This window comes from Ochotona curzoniae, unplaced genomic scaffold (assembly GCF_017591425.1).
Source record: "Ochotona curzoniae isolate NIBS_2020 unplaced genomic scaffold, NIBS_Ocur_1.0 contig_1014, whole genome shotgun sequence".
In the NCBI taxonomy this organism is placed as follows: domain Eukaryota; kingdom Metazoa; phylum Chordata; class Mammalia; order Lagomorpha; family Ochotonidae; genus Ochotona; species Ochotona curzoniae.
In genome coordinates this window covers 50,412,904-50,436,730 of record NW_024464920.1, presented here as the reverse complement: position 1 = coordinate 50,436,730, position 23,827 = coordinate 50,412,904, and the positions used below count along the sequence as shown (strand labels likewise).

Here is a 23,827-nt window from a genome sequence, read left to right as displayed (position 1 = left end):
CAGAAAGCAGCCTGGCCCGGCCACTGCCACACGGAATGCCCACTTCCAGCTGGCCAGGGAGCACTCTCTGCCTGGAGGCCCTTCCCACTTCCCACCTGGCCAAGCTCTTGCTTCTCCTGGGTTTGGATGCAGGGCCGATGCTGTGTCCCTGTGGGTCCTGGCTCGCTGTGGTTCTGCTGCCAAGCCACACTTCTGCAGAACCTGTAACAGCCTCCTGGGCTTGCTCATGCTAGCATGCGACTGACAGGCAGCCAAAGTTCCTTATTGAACGGGATGCCTGCTCTGCATTGGGGGGTCTCTGGACACAAGCCCCCTGCTGGGGTGGAGAGGCCAGCGGCCAACCCAGTTCTGAGATGTCCCGCAGAGGCCGCAGGCCAGGCTCTGGGGCTTGCACTTCCTTCCTGGCATTCTCTCCTGTGGGCCCATCACTTTTCCTCGGTGGTTCCCATGGCAGCAGCCTCTGGGGCCAAGGGAAGAGGAGGAGGAGAGGGACAGAAGGGGAAGTGGATGCCCTCAGCCACAGGAGTGCAAAGCTGGGGCCGGCACTCCCATCTCGTCTACTTCCACCCACGTTAGCAGCTGGGGGGTTAGCACTGGCAACAGTGCCCGCATTTCCCAGATAGACACTCGAGGGGCAGCAAAGTGCAGCAGCAAGCCCTACAAGTGCCCGGCCCTAGCCTGCATGGTCTGGGGTGCTCCCCCACCCGCCGCACCAGCCCAGCATCCACAGCTGGAGGGCGCTGCTGACCCCTCCCCCCGTCCAGGTCCTCCCCTCCCTGCCCCCATACACCTGCCAGACATGCTGCCACGCCCCAGCCCTGCTGTCACCCCTCCAGGAGGCCTTCCTTGCTGCCCCAAGTCAGGGACATCCCTCCCCAGGCCCCCAAACCGCTGGGGTGCCCAGGGTACCTCAGTGCAGCCAGCAGGGGGAACCTGTGCCAGTGCTGAGCACGCATGAGGAAGGGCACTGGGGCCAGCTCTGACGTCACTGACTTCAGCACTGGGATCTGAACTGGGTCCTCGTGACCTCAGGCTGAGCTGTATGGGGGACACGACAAAGTCACATCTTGTCCTGGCCTGCTTGCTCCCAGGGACGGGCCCCTTGTCCCTCCTCCAGGCATCCTGTGTGTGTCGCCATGCGTGCAGGCCTGCCGGCCTCTGCGGCCAGCTCAGGTGACCCTGTACCCACGCAGCTCAGCTCCAGAGGCAGGGCCCGCCTCGCGGTGTGTGTGCTGTGCTGTCACGGTGTTGTTAGGGGCAGCGTGTGGAAGGCTTCGTGGACGCCTTGGTCAGCGTGCACTGACCAGGGCTGTCCGTGTTTCCAGGCCATCAGTTCAACCCAACACCTCCCCTGCCCCTCTGAGGAGGAAGAATACCTCTGAGGACCCCGGGGTTCGGTCCCAGCTGGCAGACGCCCCTCAGCCGAGCTCTACTAGAGAGCAGGAGGACAGAGCCCCTCAGAGTTGGACAGCCTGGGACCAAGGCCTGGGCTCCCAGGTCAGGGCTGTGAACACTTAGCTCCCGGCTCGGCAGGGCCCTGCCTACGGCCTGGGGGAAGCTTGGACACGGTGGCATGCTGAGAGCCCCAAGCCCTGCAGCTCCGGGGTGGAGCACACGGGACAGGTGGCGAGCTGACAGCAGGCCAGCATGGGCCAAGGACACTGGGATCCCTGAGCAGGTGGCCATGGGTGGGCTGGCTGCCTCACTGCTGGCCACAGGGGCCACGGAGCTAGCCGGCTGCCCAGGGAGGGTGCAGAGCCCACATCCCCTGAGTATGCTCCTCACTTCCGCGCTGCTCTGGGCCCTGGCCATAGACGCCTTCTGACTTGTGGGACTCTCCAACCCAGGAGTCCTCCCCTGCACAGCCCTCAGCTGCTGCCCCAGCCTCGGAGGGGCCAGGGCTGGGACTGAGCCCTGCCTCAGGCATCCAGAGCTGGGAGCTGGGGCTGGACAAGGCCTCGCCGTCCTCTCCTGCGGGGCTCTCGGGGGCCACACAGTGGAGCTGGGCAAAGGCAACTGGCTCCTGTCCTGGCTGCAGAGAAGGTCTCGAGGGTCCTGCTGTACCCAAGGGAGGGACTGTGTGTGGACCGGAGTGAGGTGGCAGCTGGGGAGGGGACAGCACACCTTCCTGGCTCAGCCACACTCCATCACACAGATGCCAGCAGTGAGTGGGTCCCCTAGGCTCAGACCCTGGCCAGCCTCAGGGACCAGGCGTGGTCTGGGGCAACAGGGCCCTTGGAGCTGCCCAGGCAGACCCACCCCAGCTAGGGAGTAGGAGCAGGTGTCAGGAAGGCTTCCTGGAAGAAGTAGTTCGCAGTATAGCAGTGATGGAGTTAGGCATGGAGAGAGCCATGGTGTTCCTGGCAGAGGGTGCAGCCTGTGTGATGGCTGTGGGCTGGGAGCAGGTGCAGGGGGAGCCGGCTGAAGCTCAAATTCTTCTGAGCAACTTTGTGACCTGCAGGCAGGGCTCAAGGGGATGGGAAGGGTGTGAGTGGCAGGTGGGTGGTGGGAGGGGCCGAGCCAGTGCAGTGACGGCTGGAGGGACCACCGCCCGGCGGGCACAGGCCAAGGCCTGGAGGGGAACTGGGGAATGCTGCTGGTGAGCAGAAGGGAGCAGGGGTCAGGCCAGGCTGTCCTGTCACGCGGGGCCCGGGTGCCCAGCTTAGAACTCCCGTCGGTACTGAGCTGCCTGTGGCCTGTGCGCAGGGCCGGAGCCTGGGGCAGTGGGCTCTGGGGGGCACAGTCACCTCCCCTCTCCAGTGCCCCGGGCCACCCCCTCTGTCAGCCTGCTGCTCCCACAGCAACTCTGTCTCCCACAGCAACTACACGGCCCTGCTGGGAGTGTGGATCTACGGCTTTTTCGTGCTGATACTGCTGGTCCTGGACCTCTTGTATTACTCGGCCATGAACTACGACATCTGCAAGGTGTACCTGGCGCGCTGGGGCATCCACGGACCATGGATGAAGCAGGATCCCCGGCGGTGGGGGAATCCTGCCCGGGCCCCACAGCCCCAGCCTCCTCCGGGCCCCCTGCCGCAAGCCCCCCAGGCCGTGCCCACGCCGCGGGGAGACCCCCACAGCCCACCGCTGATGACCTCCCAGGGCTCGTCTGCCTGGTGAGTGATCGCCGTGGAGTTCCCCAGGCCCACTCGCGTCCCCCGCGGTCACTGCTGCCGCTTTGGGCTCGCCAGCCCTCTGGCTGCTGAAGTTACCGTTGGCTGGAAGGGTCTGAAGCTGTCTGTGCTAGCACACAGCTTGTGCCCAGGCGGGGGAATCAGGATGACAGGTGGGCGCAAGCTCCTTGCACTTCAGCCTGAAGCCTTGTCCTGGACATTAACGTGGGACTTTGGAGTTCCCTAGCTGCCAAGGGAAAAGGGGAAACTGGGTGGCTTTTTGAGTTGTTTCAAGTGGGCGGGTCAAAAGAAACCACTTAGTGCATCTGGACTGTCGATGTGCCAGTGCAGCGGCAGAAGATGAACGTGCTACTTGCTTCCTTACGTGAGAGAGAGAGAGAGAGGCCCTAGAGGTGACCCAGGCCGACTACTCAGGAAGTAAACGGCCTTGGGTTCCTGGGCTCGGGGCATGTGGTCATGGTGTGGGGGAATTGTGGCACAGAGCCATGGCTGCCTGCCGGCTCGACACAGCCACCACCACCACTTCTGCAAGCGTCTCAGGCCGCCCGGCTTGGGCTGCGCCACCAGCCCCTGGCATTGCCCGTGCCCTGGCTTCCTGCACCTTCCTGCTTGCCTCTTAGCTCTGAGGGCGAGAGGTGCCCCCTCCCGGGCTCGTCTAGCCAGGAGCAGGTGCGCGGGGGCCTTTGAGGCTGCGTCCCCGGCAGGGCCTGCGTGCCGGCTGATGGCCGTTTCAGTAGCTGGCAGGTGCTGACCTTCTCCGTAATGAGCGACTCAGATCGTTACTAAGATGCACTTAAACCGGCCGCGCTGATCGATCGAATCCTGGCCCCATCCATCACGCGGCAGACAAAGCCGCGGCCCTGCCGGGCTCTATTTGGCAAATGCCAACTTGAGCGGCAGCAATCTCGTGCTGGGCCCCAGGGAGGGCTGGGGAGGGGCTGCCCCAGCACACAGAGCTACAGGCAGCAATGTGTCTGCTGGCCCTGCCCCGTGGTCAGGTGTCCTGAGTTCTGGGGCCCTGGTCCGACTGACCCTGCCCCCTCCCCCGAGCTGCTGGCATCAGAGCTACAGGCATTGCCGCAGAAGAACCCGTGAGGGCCGAGCCCGTGAGGGCCGAGCCCGGCCCGCTTCCGCACCTGCCGTGCAACGGGGACAGGTCTTGCACACTCAATGAGGGGATGGTGGGTAAGCCCACAGGCCACTCACCTGTCCCCCAACCCCGAGTGGCTCCAGGGGCTCCAGGGCCTGCGTCATCAGCGTCTCCTCGTCCCAGAGGCCTCCGGGGTCTCCCTGGCCACAAAGCACTTTGCTTCCCTCCCTTCACCAGCAAGCACGTGGTGTGTACCAGCTCCGCACTGTCGGGGCGCAGAGCCGGGGGACCGGGCTGTGCAGGGGCAGCGGCTTGGCCCACCGGCCTGGCCCACCGGCCTGTGTCAGGGAGGAGAGCTGCACAGGCGGGGGGCTGCTTCTGACTCAGCACGGGGCCTGGGCGGCTCCCTCAGCCACGGGGCTGGCTACAGTGAGCCTGTGGGACGAGCTGCACAGCAAGGGGACACTCGGGTCACCCAGGGGCACGTGGCCCCTCTGCTGGCCGCCGCTGCTCTCATACGTGGCCGTCTGTCGGCTCGTGGCAGCCCACCCCGTGGCCTGTCTGCCCTCCTCAGGCCTGCCCTCTGTCACGGGGTGATCCCAGCTTCTCCCGACAGGCCACATCAGGTTCGCCAGTTCTGGGGAGATTGTGAGAACCTGGGCCGGCCCAGGGGAGACTGAGGCAGGAGGTCCTGCAACATCCAGGTGGGGTCGGTGGGGAAGGAGGGGAGCCGTGCCAGGGGGCTGGGCTGAACACTGGGCAGCCCCTGAGCCACACAGCACAGGGGCTGGGTGGGCGCAGGCCACGGCAGAGCTGAAGGCCCCGGGAGGGTGGGGGCTGGCATGAACCCAGCAGCCCAGGCCTCGTGTCTCCCAGGCGCACGCTCCATCATTCTCTGTCACCAGGAATCTGATTTCTCTGCCAGCTGGCGCACAGTTGCTCAGCCACACGGACGTGCTCTGAGACCCCTGCCCAGGCTCTCCCGGAGCCCAGTGGGGGTCTCCTCTGGGGGTCTCACTTGTGCTGCCTTTTCTGCCTTATCTAGTGACGAGTGAACTCAGCCTGGGAACTTCCCTGCCGATTTCCCAGTTCAGCCTCCCCGCTGCCCTGGACTCCCCTGAGCAGCAGCTGCAGGCGGGGAGCCCCGGGCTTGGGGTGCAGCCTGCAGTGTCCCATGCCCTGGCGACACGGTGCCATGGGTATCCTGAGTGCACGAAGGGCTGAGGTTTCCCTGCTGGGGTGGGGGCATGCTCAGCTCGCAGTGGGCAACCCCTCCTCAAGCCCACTGCCTGCTTTGCTTTGTCTCAGCACTTCCTGCCTGTCAGACGTGTGTGTCATGGGCCCTGGGGTGCCTGTCGCTGCTCAGAGCTAAAACCTGTGGCAGGACTGCATGTCTCTAGGGTTCAAGTCCTGGCACATGGTGGGTGCTGGGTGGGCCCCCTTGCGCAGGTGCAGGGGAGCCCAGATGCAGTGCCTGGCTGTGAACCCCAGCTCCGCCCCTCCTCCTTCCCCTTGCTGCCTGACCTCTGCATCTGCTGTCAGAGCCTCAGCTTGTTCATCTGTAAAGTGGGTTGGATTGTGGGCCTGGAGTAAGTGAGGAATCACATGCCCACCAGGGACTGCTCTCCCACCACCCCCACTCCTGTTCAGCTTGCACCCCCACAGGGCCTCCCTGCCCTGCACACCCACTGTCCCTCAAAGCCGCTCAGCATCCCTAAGATGTGCAGGTGGGTAGAGCTGGGAACTGGGGCTGGCCCTGAGCTCTGTGGACCCTGGGACTCCAGCCGAGAACTGCTCAGAGGAGCAGACGCAGCCAGAGAGGGTGGGCCATAGGCCCAGGGCCACCCAGGAAGTCGCTGGTCCTGAGCCAGGCTCCCCAGGCCCCACATGGGAGCTGATCCTTGTCTATTTCAAATCATTTTCCCTCCCACTCTCCCCGCTCCCCAGGCCTCCTGCCCTGGCGGGATGCCCCTCGCCCACTGCTCCTGCCCTGGCGGGATGCCCCTCACCCACTGCTCCTGCCCTGGCCGGATCCCTTCCTGATTCACATTGCCCTGACTGCATCTTCCTCTCCTGCCATACCCTGGCGAGCTCCTATTCACCCTTCAAAGCCTGCCCTGGGGCCAAGGCTCTGGGAGGCCACTGGGATGAAGGGGGAAGGAAGGATGAGGCAGCAGCTGGCAGGGAAAAGGAATCAACCTTTCACAGCTCAGGGGACAAGTCCAGGTGGACCTGGCGGGGATGTCCATGTGTCATGAACATTGGTGGGAGTTCAAACCCCCCGGGGTCTTGCTGAGTTTACAGATAGTGGAGGAGGTGGGCTTGGGGCTGTGCATTTATAATGCATGCCGGAGGGCTGCAAGTCAGGGCAGAGTGGCCACTAGCTAAAGGGGCATCCGCAGTGCGGGCGCTGTTACACTGGTACCACCCCACCCCCTCCCTCTATGATGGATGGGTGCCCAGGGGCCTGGCTCCGGGGACCCCTTCTGTCTGGCAGCCCCTGCATCCCAGCACAGCCCGATGCCACTCCTTCTCCCCCCAAAATCCCTCACCCCACCAAAGCACAGGCACCACTTTCTCCCAGCTCCACAGCCTTGGGGGCCAAGTCGTTGGGGTGTGGCCTCTGCCAGGAGGAGGCCAACCAGCGCCTAGGAAAATTCCAGAAAATGTGAAGACCAAAAAGGGAGAAGAGTGAGCTTCTGATTTCCTTGGCGTCTCATCAAGTCCCTGGGAGGCTCCGGGACTCCCACCCCAAGGACAGCCACTGCCCCAGGCGGGCTGGCCACCCTGCACCTGCCCCCCGCCCCAGGCTCCCGTCTACCACCCGCATTTGCTAGTTCCGCTTCTTGCCCGTACAGTTCCCTTCCTGTCCATTCACCGCTCCCCTCTAAGGGGGTGCTGATTCTCCAGGAGTGGGGAGACAGTGACAGAAAGGCCCGGAGCCATGGCCATACCTGCTGTGTGTCCTCGGATGACTTGCTGGCTCTCTCTCAGCCCGTCTGTCCCCCCGGCGAGCACACGGCACTCAGCCCGGTGCCCAGCCTGCAGACTCCCCAGGGTGGGAGAGCTCAGCCACAGTTGAGGCTCGCGGCTGCTCCCTCGATGGAGTTTAGGGGGCTGCTAGCCGTGGCTCCGCTGGAATCCACGACCCTGCCTCCACCCTCCCAGCTGGAGTGGACGGTGAGGGCGTGGTCAGCATGGTCCGCTGTTGCATTCCCAGTGGTCAGGCACGCACACCCTGCATTCCCACTTTACAGAGGAAAAACAGAGGCGCCAAGTACCAGGTCAGTGGCCAGCATTTGGATCTAGGCCTTCAAGCCCCAAGTCTCCAGCTGAGAGTCCACAAAGAGAAGGCAAGGCAGGTCACAGCCCCTCCCAGACCCCGCCCAGGCAAGGGGCAGCCAGGCGGGGGGGGGGGGGGGGGGGGAGGGGCAGCCAGGCAGGGGGGGGGAGGGGCAGCCGGGGGGGGGGGCAGCCAGGCAGGGACTGGGGAGAGGAGTGGATGTGGGTGGTAGAAGGGCCAGGCAGGTGGTGCCAAGTCCGACCTTGCCAGGTGCCGTCTGGTGAGAGACATGACAAGCCCAGGCTGGACAGTTGCTTTGCAGTGCAGCTTATGTACCCCAGCAAGTCACCTCCCAGGGCCGTGTGGACAACACCCCAGTGACCCCAAGCCCTCACCCCCCCATGGGCTCAGCCCCAGTGGGTGCCGGAGGAGGGAAGGGAAGCCAGCACTGCTTGGGGCTTCAGTGGAGACACGAGATGGCCGGAAGCAGGGAGAGGGCTGCCCTCTCCCTAGGCGAGACCCAAACCCTCCAGTCCTTGGCTGGCACGGGAGCTGAGCCCCAAGTCACTCCAGCTGTGCTGGCCTGAGCTCAGCCACGCCAGGGCCTATGCATGTGGACCGTGCCCCCCCCATCCACAGCAGCCCCGACGGCTGCCACTAAACTCCCACGGCCTCGAGTTCCTTCCCCGCGGCTGCTGCCACTGCAGCCCCAATGTCTGCCTCGTTGCTTGAACTTGGGGGTGAGGCTCCTTGTCCCTGTGTGACCAACACTCAGGGAACGTGTGTCGGAGCCATGGCACTTGGGAGGCACCCAGCAGAGCAGGTGAACGGGAGATGCCCCGTGGGGAGCAGCGCTCGGCTGGCGTGGCCTGGTCTTGCTGGGTGCAGGGCTGTGGCATCAGATACCTCCGCTGTGAAAAGCTGGGCGCAAAGCACACACTGCTGCCCTTCGCAAGGCAGTCCTGGGACTGGGGCGCCTCGCTTGCTGCCAGGCTGGGCGGGTGGAACCCGGGGTCCCCTAGGGCCTGGGAGATGTGGTGTTCTCAGTGTCTGAACCATAAGCCCACTCAGGATGGATGGGGATCCTGGCCCAGGCCTCTGGGGGACTGGGGTGGGGCTGGGTGAGGGTGCTGTCTGGGTTGGCTTACTGCCTGGTTTTGTTCGGGCGGGGCTGGGGCAGCCAGGTGTGTCGTTGTGTCCACCTGGCCGGGGGCTCATCACCTGTCACCTTCCTTGGCAAGCTGCTCCCTGAGCAGTGCAGCCCAGTTCCTTCTTGGGGGCAGTTTCGCTCCAGATTCTGTGGAGAGCCACGGGCTCTGAGCCTCAGTGTTGCCACCAGTGAAATGGGCACAGGCAGCCCTGTCCTGAAGGAGGCGTGTGAGGTGGCAGCACTTGGTAAGCGCTCCTGTGGGGATGATTAGCCGCGCTGGTTATTTTAGGAGCAAACACAAAAGCAGCAGCACACGGCCTCGCACTTGGCTGCATCTATTCTTCTGCCTTCCCACGCGTGTGCGTTCATGTTTCTCTAATAACCATGTGCACTTCCCATGACCTTGCCCTGACCTCCGGAGCTCGGGTCATCTCCCCAGATCTCGTCCGAGCGCTGCCCACGGTCAGCAGCCCACGGCCCAGCGTGACCGAGTCATTCCCTGGCAGCAGGGCTACAGCATGCGGGGGGGGGGGAGGGCTGAGAGACCCTGGGTGGGAGAGTCTGCTCATCCCGGTGACCGCTTCCTGTCGTCGGCGCTGACCTGGTGGTGCCAGCGTGTCCCCTGCGTGGCATCTTGGTTTCTTTTCATACTCCGTCCGGGTCTCCTGTGTGGGCGCGGGGCCCAAGCGGTTGGACCATCCCGCGTCTGCTGCTTTCCCAGACGCATCCACAGGGAGCTGGGAGAGAAGAGGAGCAGCTGGGACTTGAACCTTTGTCCATATGGGATCTGGTGTGGCAGGGCCCGGGGTCCCGGAGGTCAGCCCTGGCGTGGTGGTTCTCACCCCGCCCGGCCTCTGGGCTCGTTGGGGACGCCACCGCCGCGCAGCGCCTTTGTGAATTAATTCCGTCTCCTCATTTGCGCGTCGCCTGTTTATTTTACTGTGCCCCCAAGACAGTTGGTAATTGAAACCATTTCCATAAAACAACATGCATTTTCCCAATTTCCATTCCTTGGCTCTGGCCTTGCCTGGGCTCTGTTTACTTAATACGTTTTTAATTGACTTTCAATCAAGGCGCTGTTTTATTTCTTTTTAAGCTCAGACTTGTCTCTGCACCGCGATCTCTGACTCACGGCTGGCTGGCGAGGTCCCTGCCGCACATCGCCGCCCAGCCATCACCTCCCCCGGGAGTGGGGCACGCACGGCAGTGCCACCGCTGCCGCAGGGACGGGGGAGCCTGGGATTAAGCATCCGCCTAGGCCAGAGAAGGGGCTACGAGCCGCCCTCAGCGCAGAGGCGCTGCGGACGGAGGCCGCCACCCTCTGCCTCCACATGGGCCGCCCCGTGGCCTCGAGGCTGCTGGGATGTCTGTGCCTGCGTGCGCAGTGGAACCGCTGTGGCCGCTGTGCTGTGCTTCCCACCCCTGCCCTCAGTGGCAGCGCTGGGCTCCATTTACCAAACCCTGGGTTGGCCGTGAATGTTGCCAGTGGTGGCCAAGGGGGAGGTGGTTCTGGAAGGTTCCATCCACCAGTCCTTTTTGGCCCTTCAAAAGGAGGCAGGGTGGCGAGAAGACAGGAAGTCACTAGCTACACGTCTGGGCCTTCGCATCTAGAGGGAGTTCCTTCCTGTGCTCTGTTTTCTGGAACTTTCCATAGGTGCTGTGTAGACAGAGCCTAGAATCACTCACTGGCTCAGCCACCATCTGCCCGAGGCCTCGCCAGTAGAGAGCTGTGAATGCAGACACCAAGGAGGTGACCAGCACCCTTGGGTGCCACCTACTCTGCCTGCAAAGCTGGTGACCTCAGCCACTGGGCCTAGGTGTGTCTTGCTGCAAGCGGGCTGAACCAGGGGTGTCTGTCGCGTGTCTCGGGGCTCTTGCATACCAGCATTACCAATGGAGGGTTCCAGGCTGGACTTGGGAAGGCTGTGGGGTCTGGGGTCAACTCTGCAAGTGCCTTCCCTGTGAGAGTGGGGGTGGGAGAGGATGGGGTCGCTCACTGAGAGCAGCAGGTGGCCAGCGCTGGAGCCGCGGCTGCTCCTCAGACAGTCTCGGTTGGGAACCTGCACCAAGGCGTCCCAAGCAGTTGGCAGTATCAGATGCCAGGGAGTTGGAGTTGGGGTGGGGGGTTCACTCCCACCCTTTTAGGAAGCGGGGTGGCCCTGCCTGCGAGTTCACCGCACGGGGCCAGGCCAGGGAGTAGCAAACACAGTTGGGGCAGAAGCACAGACTGGAGGGGCAAGGCTGCCGGGGCCAGCAGCCCAGGAGAGGGGACGGTGGAGGGCAGCACGGGAGATGGGGGCAGGGCACCTGCCTCATTTCACACGGGCTCACGGAGTGAGAGCTGACACCCGACTTAGGGTGAGCTCCTACACATCCCTGAAAACCCAGCCAAGGCTCCTCTCCTTTCCTGGGCCTCCTTCCCTCGCTCCCTCACCTCCGCCTCCTTCTGGCACAGCCAGCACTGAGCTGGAGGAGGGGTGTGGCTGGTAGAATCCTTGCCGGGGTCCAGTGCCACAGCAGAGCCCTAGCCCAATGCCCTCCACCACAACTCTGCTGCTTGACATTGGGCAGTGCCCCCTCTAGCCCTGCTTCGTGAGCAACGCAGGGAAGGGGCCAAGGCATCTAGAACCTTCCTGACCTTCCCTGTGACCGAGACGCTGCCTGGGAGCACAGGCGGATGTGGGAAATGCTGTGAAAGATTCATGCGGGAGGCCAGGGGTGCGGACGGCGTGTGGAGCACTCTGGCATTTAATGGAGGACATGGATCTCCAATGCAAGCACCGACATCAAATATTTACCAAAATGGCATTAAAAATTAACCTTTCAAATGTGTTGAAATGCCAAGGCCTTCCGGAAGGCAGTGGAGGGAAGGAGCCCCGCGGCTCCCTGAGGCTCCCCACGGCCCCACGTCCAAGGTGTAGCAGCCTCTGGCTCTGCATCGGGCAGTCCCTGCTCACGCGTCCCGCCTGTGGCAGAAGGACAGGCCTTGGCCCGACACTCATGGCCTCCTGCTCTCACCCCTGCCTCTCCAGGCAGCTGAGCTGGTTCGCAGGGGGACGAGCGAGCTTCCTGGGTTCAGGAGCCCCTTCGTCAGGGGAACATACTCCAGGCCCCAGGACCAGCGTGAGCAAAGACACATGAGCAGAGCGATCTTGGGCGTTTATCCTCAGCAGGAGGGTCGGGGGGGGGGGGAGCGGAGTGAGTGACAGGGGCAGCGGGAGGGAGGAGTGAGTGACACAGGAGGGGCTGGTGGGGTGGGGCCATGGTGAGGGGTGGGCTGCTCTCCTCAGGGACGGGGGAACTCCTGAAGAGAGAGCCTTGACCCCACCTCCCATTTCTAACAGTTCCCTCGGCGGAGTGGGGTGGAGAGCCAGGAGCTTGCTCCACAGACCACCACAGCCTGGCACGCAGGGCGGTCTGCGCTTGAGGAGGGGGTGGCAGAGGTGGCAGCGAGCAGGGGAAGCAGAAGAGGGAGTGGGAGCATGTGGCAAATCCAGGGAGCCGGGCCCACTGGCTGGGGAGATGCTGTGGTGCGTTAGAGCAGGCATGGCTTTGGGGCTCAGCAGGACAACACCCCCAGACTGCCAGCAAAGCATCCCAGGGAGGGTCAGGGCACAGGAGGGCTCCTGGTGGGGGACACTGATGTCACCATGTGAGCCTCTTTGTGGGGCACTCACAGGCTACAGCTGGTGACCCCAGGTCTGCGAGGGGATGGGCAGACAGAAGTTGCCGATCTGTCATTGGTCTGGGGAGGGACATTCCTCCCACCCAGCACATCGGTCCTGCTGTTCCATTTTACAGATTGGAAAACAGAGCAGAGCAGGCCTGTGACCTGTCCAAGACACACTGCAAATGACCAGACAAGTCCAGTACAGACTTGGACCCATGAAGTCCCCATCAGCTACCTCAGGTCACATGGAAGGCCTGTGACTCCAGGTTCAAGGTGCCCGGCACCCTGGCAAAGGCGGGTATGGGGTGCACCCAGGGTGACGTCCCATGAATGACCGTGTTCGGCCAGCTGAGCCCCCACTCGCTGAGTCCTCCCCCTAGGACAAGTCAGCAGGGACAGGAAGTTGTGTCTGGCCAGCTGATACGCACACACCTGCCGCCCCCAACTTACTGTGCTGGGTATTGGAGCGTCTGCCAGAGACTGGCTCTTTGGCAGCTTCTGGCTGCGCTCTGTGGCTCTGAGACCTGGAACCTCATTCTACACAGCTGTACAATGGAGTCATAGCTCCGCTTTCTTCAGGGATCAGGGCCTTCTCCTTTTGAATGGGTGTGTAGTACTCCACTGTGTGGATGCCGCGCTGGGCTTCCATGCAGTCCCCTGGATTGTGCCCCCTTTGGGGTTGTGATGAAGCCCCCTTGCATGTTCGCACGCAAGTCCTGCAGTGACCACCTGGGCCTGGTGCTGGCCGGTGCCTTGTTAGTGTCCTGTGGCTACAGGGACAGGTGTGCCAGCCCCAGTGCTGGGAAAGGCAGGAATCCTTGCTCCAGCATTCTGCTCTGGGTCTCAGGAATACCTCACTGCACACAGCAGTGCCGGCTCCTCCCAGGGTGACGGTGCGCCCTTGCCCGGTTCCTCCAGAGGCCCTTGGCCCGGTCCTTTCCTGTGCTGGCCCAGGCCGTGGTGACCTCGCTTCTCCATGACCTCCTTGCACAGGCGAGTCCCTTGTCCCCGAGGCCCTCACGGCCTCTGTGGGCACAGGTGTCAATTGGGGTGTCAGACATGAGAGGCTCCAAAGAGTGCACAGAAACATTTTTGTTTTTCAACAGAGCAAGTGTCCCTCGTCCCCTTTCTCTCACCAGGAAGGGTGGCGAGGGTCTGGCACCATTTCCCACTCCCTTCAGAGTGAGTTGTCCTCTTCCGGAATGCCCTGGACATTCCACAAGGTTTGAGAATGTTTGCAGAGATGGGTGTTCCCACCAGACACCTGCAGCCTGCACCTGCAGGGCTGGGGTTTCCCTCTGGGTCACATGTGGGCTTTTCCGCTCCGCCCTGCCAGGCTGGGGGAGGGGCGGCTCTGTGCCTGGGGTGCCACGGGAGCCTGGCGCTGCCCTTCCCATGCACCTCACCCGCCAACAGCTGTTTTTTCCGTGATTGGGCCTCAGGGTAGCAGAATGCTCTCTGGCCTCAGGACCTTCCCCACTGCTGCTCTGGAGCCGCCCACCTGCGCCTGCCCACGGGGCTTAGATGGGAAATCGCCTGGCGTCCAGTGCAGAGCTGGGAACTGCTGTGCGGTGGCTCAGCAGGTCATTAGTCATGTTGTGTCGTCCCCAGCAAGCCTGTCCCCAGGCTGACACTTCTGGAAGCTTCATTATGGTTCAAATTGCCACATGCTCTCTTATCTTCCCAATTAGGCACACACGTCTGCCTGCGCCCACAGGGCCAGCTGTGGACCTTGCTGCTGCCGGATGCCAGCCTCAGCAACTCTCTCACTGCCAAGGCCACCTGGCAGTGCCCAGCCAGCCTCCCCATCCCCACCTGCCATGCCCACGGCCTGTATGAGAAAGGTGCCCATGTGGCCTGGGCAGCAACATGGGCTGGGCCCCAGCTCCACCGCCAGCTGACCTGGCTCTGCTGGGCCTCGAGGTCCCCTTTGGTAACTTGCAGGAGCCAAGCCCATCCCAGACACTGGGCACTGACCCAGCAGGGGCCACTGCTCCTGGTGGGGCTCTCCGAGTAGGACCCGCGTGCAGCTGGCTTGAGCTGTCCGCCCCGCCCCAGCCTGGTTAGAGAAGATATGCCACCTTTCATCCGCAGGGAGAGCCGCCTGCGTCCACGGGCTCCCTGCATGGCTGCGCTGTGGCTGTCCCCGAAGCAGAGCAGACATCATCTTCATCGGCCGATTCTAAGAATCCGCGGAGCAAGCCCAAGGCTCCTAGGCTGCAGCGGGGCCACGGGGCAGGGAGTTTGCCCATCCAGGAAGGGTCCACTTGAGGAGCTCAGACCTGCAGGCCCACAGCACCTCCAGGTGGGGTGTGAGTTGCTGAGTGGCCGGCCAGGGGGGCGGGGGGGGTGGTGGCGGGTGTCGACTCAACAACAGCCGCGATGGGACCAAGCGTCCACCACAGGGAAGTGGGAGCGGGAGTAACTGTTGTGAGCCTGAGAACAGAAGAAAACAGGTACCCGGAAGGGGTGAGGTTGGCTGTCAGGAGGACCCAGACTTGAGGGGGACGCTCTGGGACAGAGGGAGGGACGGGTTCCCGGGGAAGCTCAGAGCCTGCCCTGGGTGGGGTCTGGAGGCAGGTACAAGTTCAAGTCTCCAAGGACCTCAGAGGTGGACGACATTGAAGCCACAAATCCCAGCAGCAGCCTCCCCACCCCTGCCTCAGGAAGGAGAGCAAGGGGTCCGGGGGCTGGGTCACAGCACTGGCGGTCTCTCCCGCTGTGCGAAGCCACCCAAGCCTGGAGCTAGGGATCCGGGGGCTGGGTCACGGCGCTGGCGGTCTCTCCCACTGTGCGAAGCCACCCAGAGCCTCGTTCTGCACTGCCACTCATGAGTCCGCCAGCCTGGGCCGTGGTGGGAACAGTGGAGCTCGTGGGATGGGCATGATGTATGGTATACCCCAAAGTGAGGCCAACGGGGTTCGCAGATACATCGGATATGGGATGTGAGGTGGGGAGTTGGGGTGGGGGTCGGCCAAAGAGGACTCCCAGGTTCCAACTGGCTGGGTAGCGATTGTACATAGTGAAGGCAGGAAAGTGGCGGAAGCACCGGGAAAAGCTGGTTTGAGAAGATTGGGATTTGAGCTTAGGGAACGTAAAGTTTGAATCACTCAATCTCTAGCACAGGAGGCCAAATGGGAGGGAGAGTCTGGGATGCTGGTTCGGTCCTCGGCAGGAGCGGAGAGGCGGCTGGGGAGGCGGGCAGGACAGGCGGCTGGGGAGGCGGGCGGGGACCGGCAGGAGACCCGGGCAGCACAGGCAACAGGCTGACCGCCAGCGAAGACGGCTGGACTGTGTCAGGTGTTGGGGGAGGGATGACTTGAGCCATTGCTGCTGAGCAGGCCAGAGGTGAGGGGGGCTGGGCATTGGCCCCCGAGGTTAGCCGCATGACTTGCATGTTTTGGAACGGGATTTGGTGGCCTGGGAGTCATTTTGTGTTTGTATGTTCTCGAAAGCCTTTGGAGGTGACTGCATAGTATCCGCGTGGCTCACTTGGCTCTCTCGCTTCCTGTTTGTGTGTCTGCCTGCTTGGTCTGTGAAGGATGGGGGGCGAGGAACTCCAGCACACTGCCGCCAGCGTCCTCAGGTTGCCGATCGGCTGGCTCATCTTGCTCGGTGGATAGAGAGGTTATTTGGTATCTTGGCATTAGCTATGGTTAAATCTCCACGATGACTCTTGTCCCTATGTCATATGGTGTCCTTTGGCTGTTCCCCCAAGTGGTCCTAACGTCCAAAGCCAGGAGCCAGGAACTCCATCCAGGTCGCCCCCACGGTGCAGGGACCCAAGCACATGGGCCGTCTTTCATTGCTTCTCCAGATCTTGAGCAGGAGCTGGATTGGAAGTAAAATGGCTGGGACACAAACCAGCGCCCATATGGGATGGTGGCGTGGCAGGTGGCGGCTTAATACACTGCACCACACTGCCAGCCCCAGACCAGTCTCTCGTGGTTTATTTCCGCCCATACTTTTTGCTGTACCAGCTCAGCCTGAAGGAGGACCTGAGACACAGAGCAGCAAGTTCAGGGTGATGTTTGCAGACTGGCAAACAAGGAGGCCCTCCATCTCGGTCCAGAAGCCACCAGGATGTGCCTCGAGACTGGGTTCTCCAAGAAGTGTTTTATTGTCTGTAGTGATGAAGGATCTATCACAGAAAATGTGCAGCTTTGTGCCAATAAGATCTTGTTTTGGGCAGAATCAGACACGGTGGGACAGGGAGCCACAGGGAGTGGGCGGTGTGGATGAGTTCGTGTTAGAAATGGTTAACCAAGGCAGCAGTGTGGACAGCCCTCCAGGGGCCATGGCATCGTCCACCTGGCACAAACTGGGCACGGGCTCTCCCGACCCTGGTGTATTCCCGGAACCCATGGCACCTTCTCAGTGCAGCCGCGTTCTCCCGTGGGTGTGTAGGTTTTCCGGTCGACGCTCATGCTTTGCGCTAACCCTTCACAGCGCAATGTCGCTGTGTTCACTCCAAAGGGAGCTGCTTGCTCCATCCACCAGTTAACCTGCTGTCAGCTGACTTCGAACTTACACAGACTTGCTCACTTTTGTTGTTGTTGTTATTTAATGTGAAAGACTGAATTACAGTGAGGAGAGACAGGCCTCCCTGCGTTGCTTTACTTCCCCAGACGGCTGCCAAGATTGGAACTGAGCTGACCCGGAGCCAGCAGCTTCTTCTGGGTCTCCCACGTGGATGCAGGGGCCCAAGCACTTGGACTGTCCTCCAGTGTTTTCCCAAGTCCTGAACAGGGAACTGGAGCGGAAGTGGAGTTGCCGGGACTCAAACTGGCACTTGTGTGGGATGCTGGCACTGCAGGCAGAGGCTTAACGTGTTCCGTCCTGCACTGGCCCCGCACGACTTTTTTTTTTAATCACCTGCGTGTCCTTTTGCACGAGGCTGTCTGAATGGCTCCAGTGGGAGTGGAGGCACCCTTTAATGTCTGCTGATCGTGCAGGCAGCCTGGGCCTTCTGCCCGCGTGATGCGCTCGGCTCTGCTTGCGTAGCTCTCCTGGCGTCCCTGCTGTCTGTCTCGTTGCTGGGCTGTAGGTCTTCCAGCCGCCGGGGAGATTCTATTGCTGACCCGGAAGTTCTCTGCACGATTATCGCAGGAGAGGAGACTTAATGCTTTGTTTCTACTGAAAAATGCCCGTCTCCCCTACGATGACAGCTGGGAGGCCATTCCGTGTCCCCACAGGCACCCGTCAGCAAGGCGAGGACAATCAGAAACATAAACTCTATCCTACACCCAATTAGGTTGTCGCCCCATTCCAAGGGCAGGGGTGGACACATGGCCCCAGAGGTGGCACCTAGTGCCCAGGGGACAGGAGCCTAGGGGGAGACGAGCCTGTCATCTCTGTTGGGTTGTCTGTGTAACTACCCGCAGTTACAGCACGCACATGGCATCTCTCCGTGTCTTCCTGCCGTGCTGCCCCAGATGGCAGCTGCTGCCCCAGGGTCTGTGGCTGAGCTCAGGGTCTCCGCAGCCTGGCACTGCGAGGAGACCCTGGGATGACCGGGCAGACCCCCTGTGACACACTCTCTCTGCTTCTCCCCTCAGAAAATCCTTTTGCCTCTGGATGGGGGAGGTGAGACCCACAGCAGCTGGTGCAGCCTCCAGGAAGAGCGACATCTCCAGGGAGGCCCAAGGCGGTGGCGGTGGACGGCGGGGGGGCCCCTGGCGGCCCAGAGACTCCTCCTCGGACTCCCGAGCTGGGAGGGGGCAGGGAAGGAGGCAGAGCCCCCCAGCCGCAAGCAATAGTCAGTCCCTTCTGGGCTGGGGGCTCCCGACAGGGCCGCTCGCTGGTCGCAGACGACGCACCCGGAGCCCCGAGCCAGTAGGCCTCGGTCCACTGCCCGTCCGTGTGCGTGCGCACGTGTGATTCACCGTGTTCCTTCTGTGCTCTTGATTGGGTGGGTGGGTCTTGCTGGCACTCTCCTCCTTCGGGGATGCTGGAGCCTTGCGAGCACGGCCAGCTTGGTCCCTGTGGCATTTGTTGCTGTAATGACAGTAACCCCGGGGTAGCTCTGTCGTGCCCGGGGGGGGCAGGGGGCAATGTGCCGAGCTCCTGGGGAAGTGGTGTACAGTGGGGAACAGGCACCCAGGGAGAGGCCCCCTGCTAGGGGAGGGGGATGAAGACCCTGACTCCGGGTAGGACTTGCTGCCCTGCCCGGGGCCCTGGCTCCATCCCCGGAGCCTCTCTCTGATGCCTTTCGGCGGGGACCATCCCCCTGAGCTCTCCACTGGCACTGCCCAGAGCTCTTCTCTACTCAGCACCTGCCTGGTGCAGGCCCCACTTTGGCCAGAGGAGGGAGTGAACGACGCTCCAGGGCCCTCCTTGGGGTCGACGGAGCTTCCCCGTCGGGCAAGAGAGAAACAAATGCGTGGGTACTTGTGGACAGGGATTTGAGGGTGCTGGGCACCCTGAGCAGAAGGTTCTAGAAATCTGTCCCCTTCGAGGTGGGACTTCCACAGAACCTGGGTGCCCATGACATCTGCCCACCTGCTGTGGTCACCCACTCTGCTGCCCCGGGGTACTCACGCAGCAGCATACGCCCGGGAGGTGACCACATGGGTCCCCATGCTGCCAGTGTAGACACAAGTCCTGCCACAGTGTTAGTCACACCCGGGTCTGCCCGGCTCAATAAACACGTATCCACTCTGGCTCTGTGTTCCTGCCTCATCAGACCCAGCCCGCCGGCACGCGCGCGCACACCAGTCCTCCAGTCCCCACCGGGCGGGGGCCAGGGCCAGCGTCGAGCTGGGAGAGAGACAGAAGGACAGAGAGGGTCACTCGACGCAGTGCCTCGCGCAGCTTGGGTTGGGGGTGAACCCAGATGAGACATCCCAGGCCCAAGCCACCTGCAGAGAGCTGGGGGGAGCTTGGCAGGCACCAAGGGTACAAGGACCCAAGCTGTGCCGCCCCACCCTATAGGGATACAGAAAATTCCAGAAGGTAGAGTACTGTACGTCCCACCTGGCTCTTTATCGTCTCCATCCCCCCAAATAGGCTCTCATTTCTTGGGCTCAGAAGCTTAGGCTCTGCTGGCTTGGGGCCTGCCCAGGTGCCCCACTGGTGCCAGCAGTGCCAGCAGCAAGCCTCGCACAGGCCTAGCAGCAGAGCCCATGCTTGGACAGTCTCGGTGAGGACCAGGCGGCATGCTTACTCCAACACAGCCAGCTCCAGGGCTGTGTCCATGTGGCTGCCCCCTTCAAGGGCAATTTAAGGCAAGTGCATGTGGCCCTGACCCTTGGCAGAAGCAGGGCTCCTTGAACCCCGGCAGGACCACCCTGCCCCTTTCTGCTGCACCCGTGCCCATGCCCACCAGCGTTCCAGGTGCAGGCAGCAGCAGGTCCAAGAGCAGGCATGGGAGCTGGCTCCGCAGGCCGCCCACTCTCACTTTCTCCTGGGAGCTTCTGGCTGGCACCAAGGCTGTGACAATGACAGGCAGAGGGGGCGGTGCCTCCACGGAGCACCAGGTGTGTAACCAGCTCTGGGGGTGCCAGGCCTCCTTCCCACTGGGAACAGTGTTCCTAACAAGCAGCTTTATGCCCTCACACCCTCCTGGGCTGGTGTGAGTGCCAGGCGGCTCGGAATCTGCACAGAGCCAGGAGCAGCCATACTCACCGGCTCACAACCCTCCCACCAACACGGGAGCTTCCTGCTGCCCAGCTGGCACCTGCCCTGGTCCTTACTGCAGTCATGCGTACATGTACACCCTCCACACACATGCACATTCGTGTAAATGTGCCTGCATGGGCAGGCACTCGTGTGCAGTGAGCTTGTGTGTGCACGCATACAGGTGCCCATGTGCTCGTGTGCACAAGCACTGTGCAGGCACACCCTGCACACTCGTGGCCCCTCCTGCAGCTCCAACGCCTCAGGACCAGGTGGGAGGCAGGTCCTGTGCGTGAGGTGACAACACCTTCCTCTCTGGCACAGGACCCCCGCACCCCGGGGCCACGGGGCCTGCTCCCCCGCACCCCGACACCTTCCTCTCTGGCACAGGACCCACCCCCCAGCCCTGGGGCCCCCCAGCCCTGGGGAAGGAGACCCAATCAGCAGAAGAGCCTTCAGCTCTTTGAAGCCTTCAGCTTCAAAGCCAAGATGCCAGCAGCTCATGCTGCCTGTTCACATGGCTGCTGCCTCCAGCCCCCAACCAGAGGTGAATTCCCAGGTCCCCCAGCCATCTGTTCATTGGTGGACACTCATCTGCTGGGAAAGCCCAGGGTTGGACTTGACCTCAGGGGTTCCCAGTGGTGCCCACCCAGCTGGCAAGGGCCAGGTGGTATCTGGGCGGGCGGGGAGGGGAGCTGGCCTGGCCACTGCCCCCTCATTCCTGGGCTGCTCGTGCACACTCCCCTGTGACTCAGACACCAGCCCAGGCTCGCTGGCTCCTCTCGCAGCATCCCTGTGTCCATGGCTGACAGCTGTGGGGGCTGGAGAGTCTCCCGCATGGTCGTCGGGCAGCCAGGGGTTGGGTCGTCCCAGAAAACCCACGCACTCACTCACCATGCGTGCAGACACCAGCTATATGCCTTCCACTCCCAGGGCCCAGCTGGGAACGCGGCAGCCCCAGTGGCTTGAGGAGGGGGGCGGACAGGTTTGACAGCCACGGCTCTTATCTTCATGCCAGAACCCTAATACATTTACCCCTGATGGACTGAAACAGGACTGTCACAGTGTCCACCCAAGGACGGGCTCCTGGGGACACCTGGGCATAAGCCACCTGAGATCTGAGATGTGGCCACCACGGGTGCCCAGCTGGCAGCCTGGCACAGCTGCACCTCCTCTTTCCCACTGGTTCTTCCTATTTCCTCCCCACTTACATCGTCAAGCAGGTGGAATGTGTCACAGCCAGCCAGTCTGGGCTGTGTGCAATAGCCAGGGGTAGGGGTGGGGGAGCACATGGCCATGGCAAGGGACTCGGCCACCCCAGCAGGCCAGGTCTCCTACCCCAGACGCCTGTACGTGGCCCCGCTGCAGGCCAGCCTAGAAGGACGCCCCAGTGCAGGTGGGTCTCACCGATAGGCAAACCGAGAACCAGTCTTGTTACTGACAATGTTAACCGATGAAACACCTGTGTGTTTTAAGCGGTGCTGCCCGCTGCTTCTGTCTGTGCATGCCGGGGTTGATGCAGATGCCCCTGGGTTTTAATAAAGGAGCATCCTGCCAGGTGTGCCAGGTGTCCCCAGCAGGGAACTGTGCTCGAGCTGTGCCTGTGCCAGATGTGGCCCTCTGCTGGGGCCCAGAGCCTCAGCCTAGAGTGGAGGTGGCATGGTCGGAAGCCCTCTGGGAGCTCCAATTCAAGAATAGAGAGGGCCCCAGAGAGGGGCCTGCCTGTTCAAGAATACAGAGGGCGCCCTCAACTGCAGAGGGCAAGAGGGAGAGCAAAGAAAGAAACAGCAGCTCACAGGGTGCCAGCTGGAGCAGGGACCCTGCTGCCAATGCTGCAGGGCATTGCTTCCCCCTTGGGTGGGGTTTGTCCCCCATCAGGCATCTGCTGACCCCGCCAACCCGGCCAGCAGCCTCACGGGAAGGCGCAGGGCCAGAGCAGCCAGCCCCACAGTGGAACCGGGGCTGTGTGCCTGAGGACTGCACCCCGCCTCGTCCCACCCAGCCTCCAGTCCTCTCGGGCCGGATGTGCTCCCTTCATCACCTCCACCCCCATCAGGCCAGACTCAGGCTCCACAGCCTCATGTCTGCCCTTCTGTCGCACCATCCTGATTAGCCCAACTCCGCAGCGTGTTTCGCAGTCGAGACGCGCCAGTCCTCCTGGCTTTGCTCTACTTCGTTCCAGGTTGTTTGGGTTCCTCCGGGGCCCTGTGCTTCTGCCCGCATTTTAGGATCGGTGTGTCTGTTTTTGCCGGAGCCCTGTAGGGATGTTGTTGGGAATTTTGCTGAATCTATCTACCCACACTCAGCACATGCGTTCACAACACGAAGTCTTCCCGTCCACAGACGTGGGGCATCTTTGCATCTAGTTAGAGCTTTTCAAAAATGTCTTTCAACAATTTTAGCTTCCAGAGTGTTTTGGACATCTTTTGTTAAAAGCAGACAGCACACCAACACCACCTGTAATATCATTTGCCGTTACGGAAATGCCAATTAAAGTGACAATGTAATATCCAGCCCCTTGACGCAGTCTCACCCCCAGTTGCACGGACACTCAAGCACCCCACTAAGAATTCTGTAACCTGCCGAGGCTTGTCTGCCCCTGTGGGATGGCTTTTGGAACCAACATGAGCTTGGGAGTTAATTTATTGATCTGTCTTGTGAGTGGGCCTTTAACTGCGCACAGGAGTACAACTAAGCCCGTGCTGTTTCCAGGCACCTTACTGTGTGCCTGCCCATTGCCCTGAAGTCTGGCCCAGACGTGCAGCACGCCTTCTGGGAAATGGCTTGAAAAGAATTTTACAAACTAATGGAAGTGATGGAAGAATGAGCGGAAACTGCTATGGCAAAAAAATATAGTTACAGCAACCTTAAAGGTTAGCCTGTCCTTGCGACTCTTTAGAGCATAGAAAATGTAGTTGTTTTAGCTGCTTTCATAATTTCTTAACTAGAGGAAATATGGGGAGATTTTATTAACATCATAGATATAGACTTTGGATTATTGTTTGACTGTTTATGAGGTTGTAGAGCCTGTAGTTGTAGGGGAATTTAGTGTTTGAAACTTTTTGCCTTGGATCTTTATTTTTTTTTTCTCTTTTGTTGTATTTCTCCCACTAAGTGATAGATAAAGTTGTGAAAATAAAATGCAGTAGGAATGTTTTACTGATTAGTAGGCAACCATCTGTGCCTTGGCCTTGGAGATCTGGCTGTCACCTAGTGGTCACTTCTGAAGAATGAATGACGGCTTGCTTTAAAGAAACTGATTATAGTAACTTACAGAATTGTCTATAAGAGCACCTGGTTGATCATGAAATAAAAAACAAATCAAACATCTGTGTACACCCACTTAGTCATGAAGTAAAAATAGAACAATCAAAGACTGCGCAGAGGCCTATGGTGCCTGAGTAAATAAGGACAGCTTCTCCTTGAGCTGGAGCGAGGGGCACCGAGTGACGGTGTCCGTGTCTTATCGCCGACTCCACGCACCCTTCCCGAGCTCCGAACTCGGCTGCAGCTGGCCTCCGGCACCAGGGCTCTCTGTTACTATGGGTACGGACACACTGGACCCGAGAACCCTGCAGACGGGGTGGCCACCAGAGTGCTGCTGTCACCAAACACAGAATCCGTGACGTCTCACACACCCAGCCGACTCTGGGACATTCATCCTGCACAAACTGAACGAGACCCTGGACGTGACCGTTCCACAGCCCGACACCCAGGAGCCTCGCCCTGAAGCCGCCAAGCTGTCCTGCTGGTGGACGGTGAAGCACAGTGAGGGCACGCCGGCTCAGGGACCACACAGCCAACCCTCGTGAGGAACTGCCAGAGGGGCCACGGCTGGCCAGGGCACTGCAGACTCTGGCCAAGCCTCATGGGACACCACAGT

General features: G+C 61.5%; 1 protein-coding gene across 2 annotated transcripts in view; it reads left to right on the top strand.

Annotated features, from left to right (window-relative positions):
• SHISAL1 (shisa like 1) overlaps positions 1–18,989 on the top strand; it is a 41,387-nt gene extending 22,398 nt beyond the window's left edge. For both annotated transcript variants that reach the window (XM_040991537.1, XM_040991545.1), the window contains exons 4-5: positions 2,820–3,116; positions 17,886–18,989. In XM_040991537.1, coding sequence (XP_040847471.1) covers positions 2,820–3,116; position 17,886 — 298 coding nt within the window. In that variant the 3' untranslated portion in view covers positions 17,887–18,989. The remainder of the gene's footprint in view (positions 1–2,819; positions 3,117–17,885) is intronic.
• Positions 18,990–23,827: the final 4,838 nt, after the last annotated feature.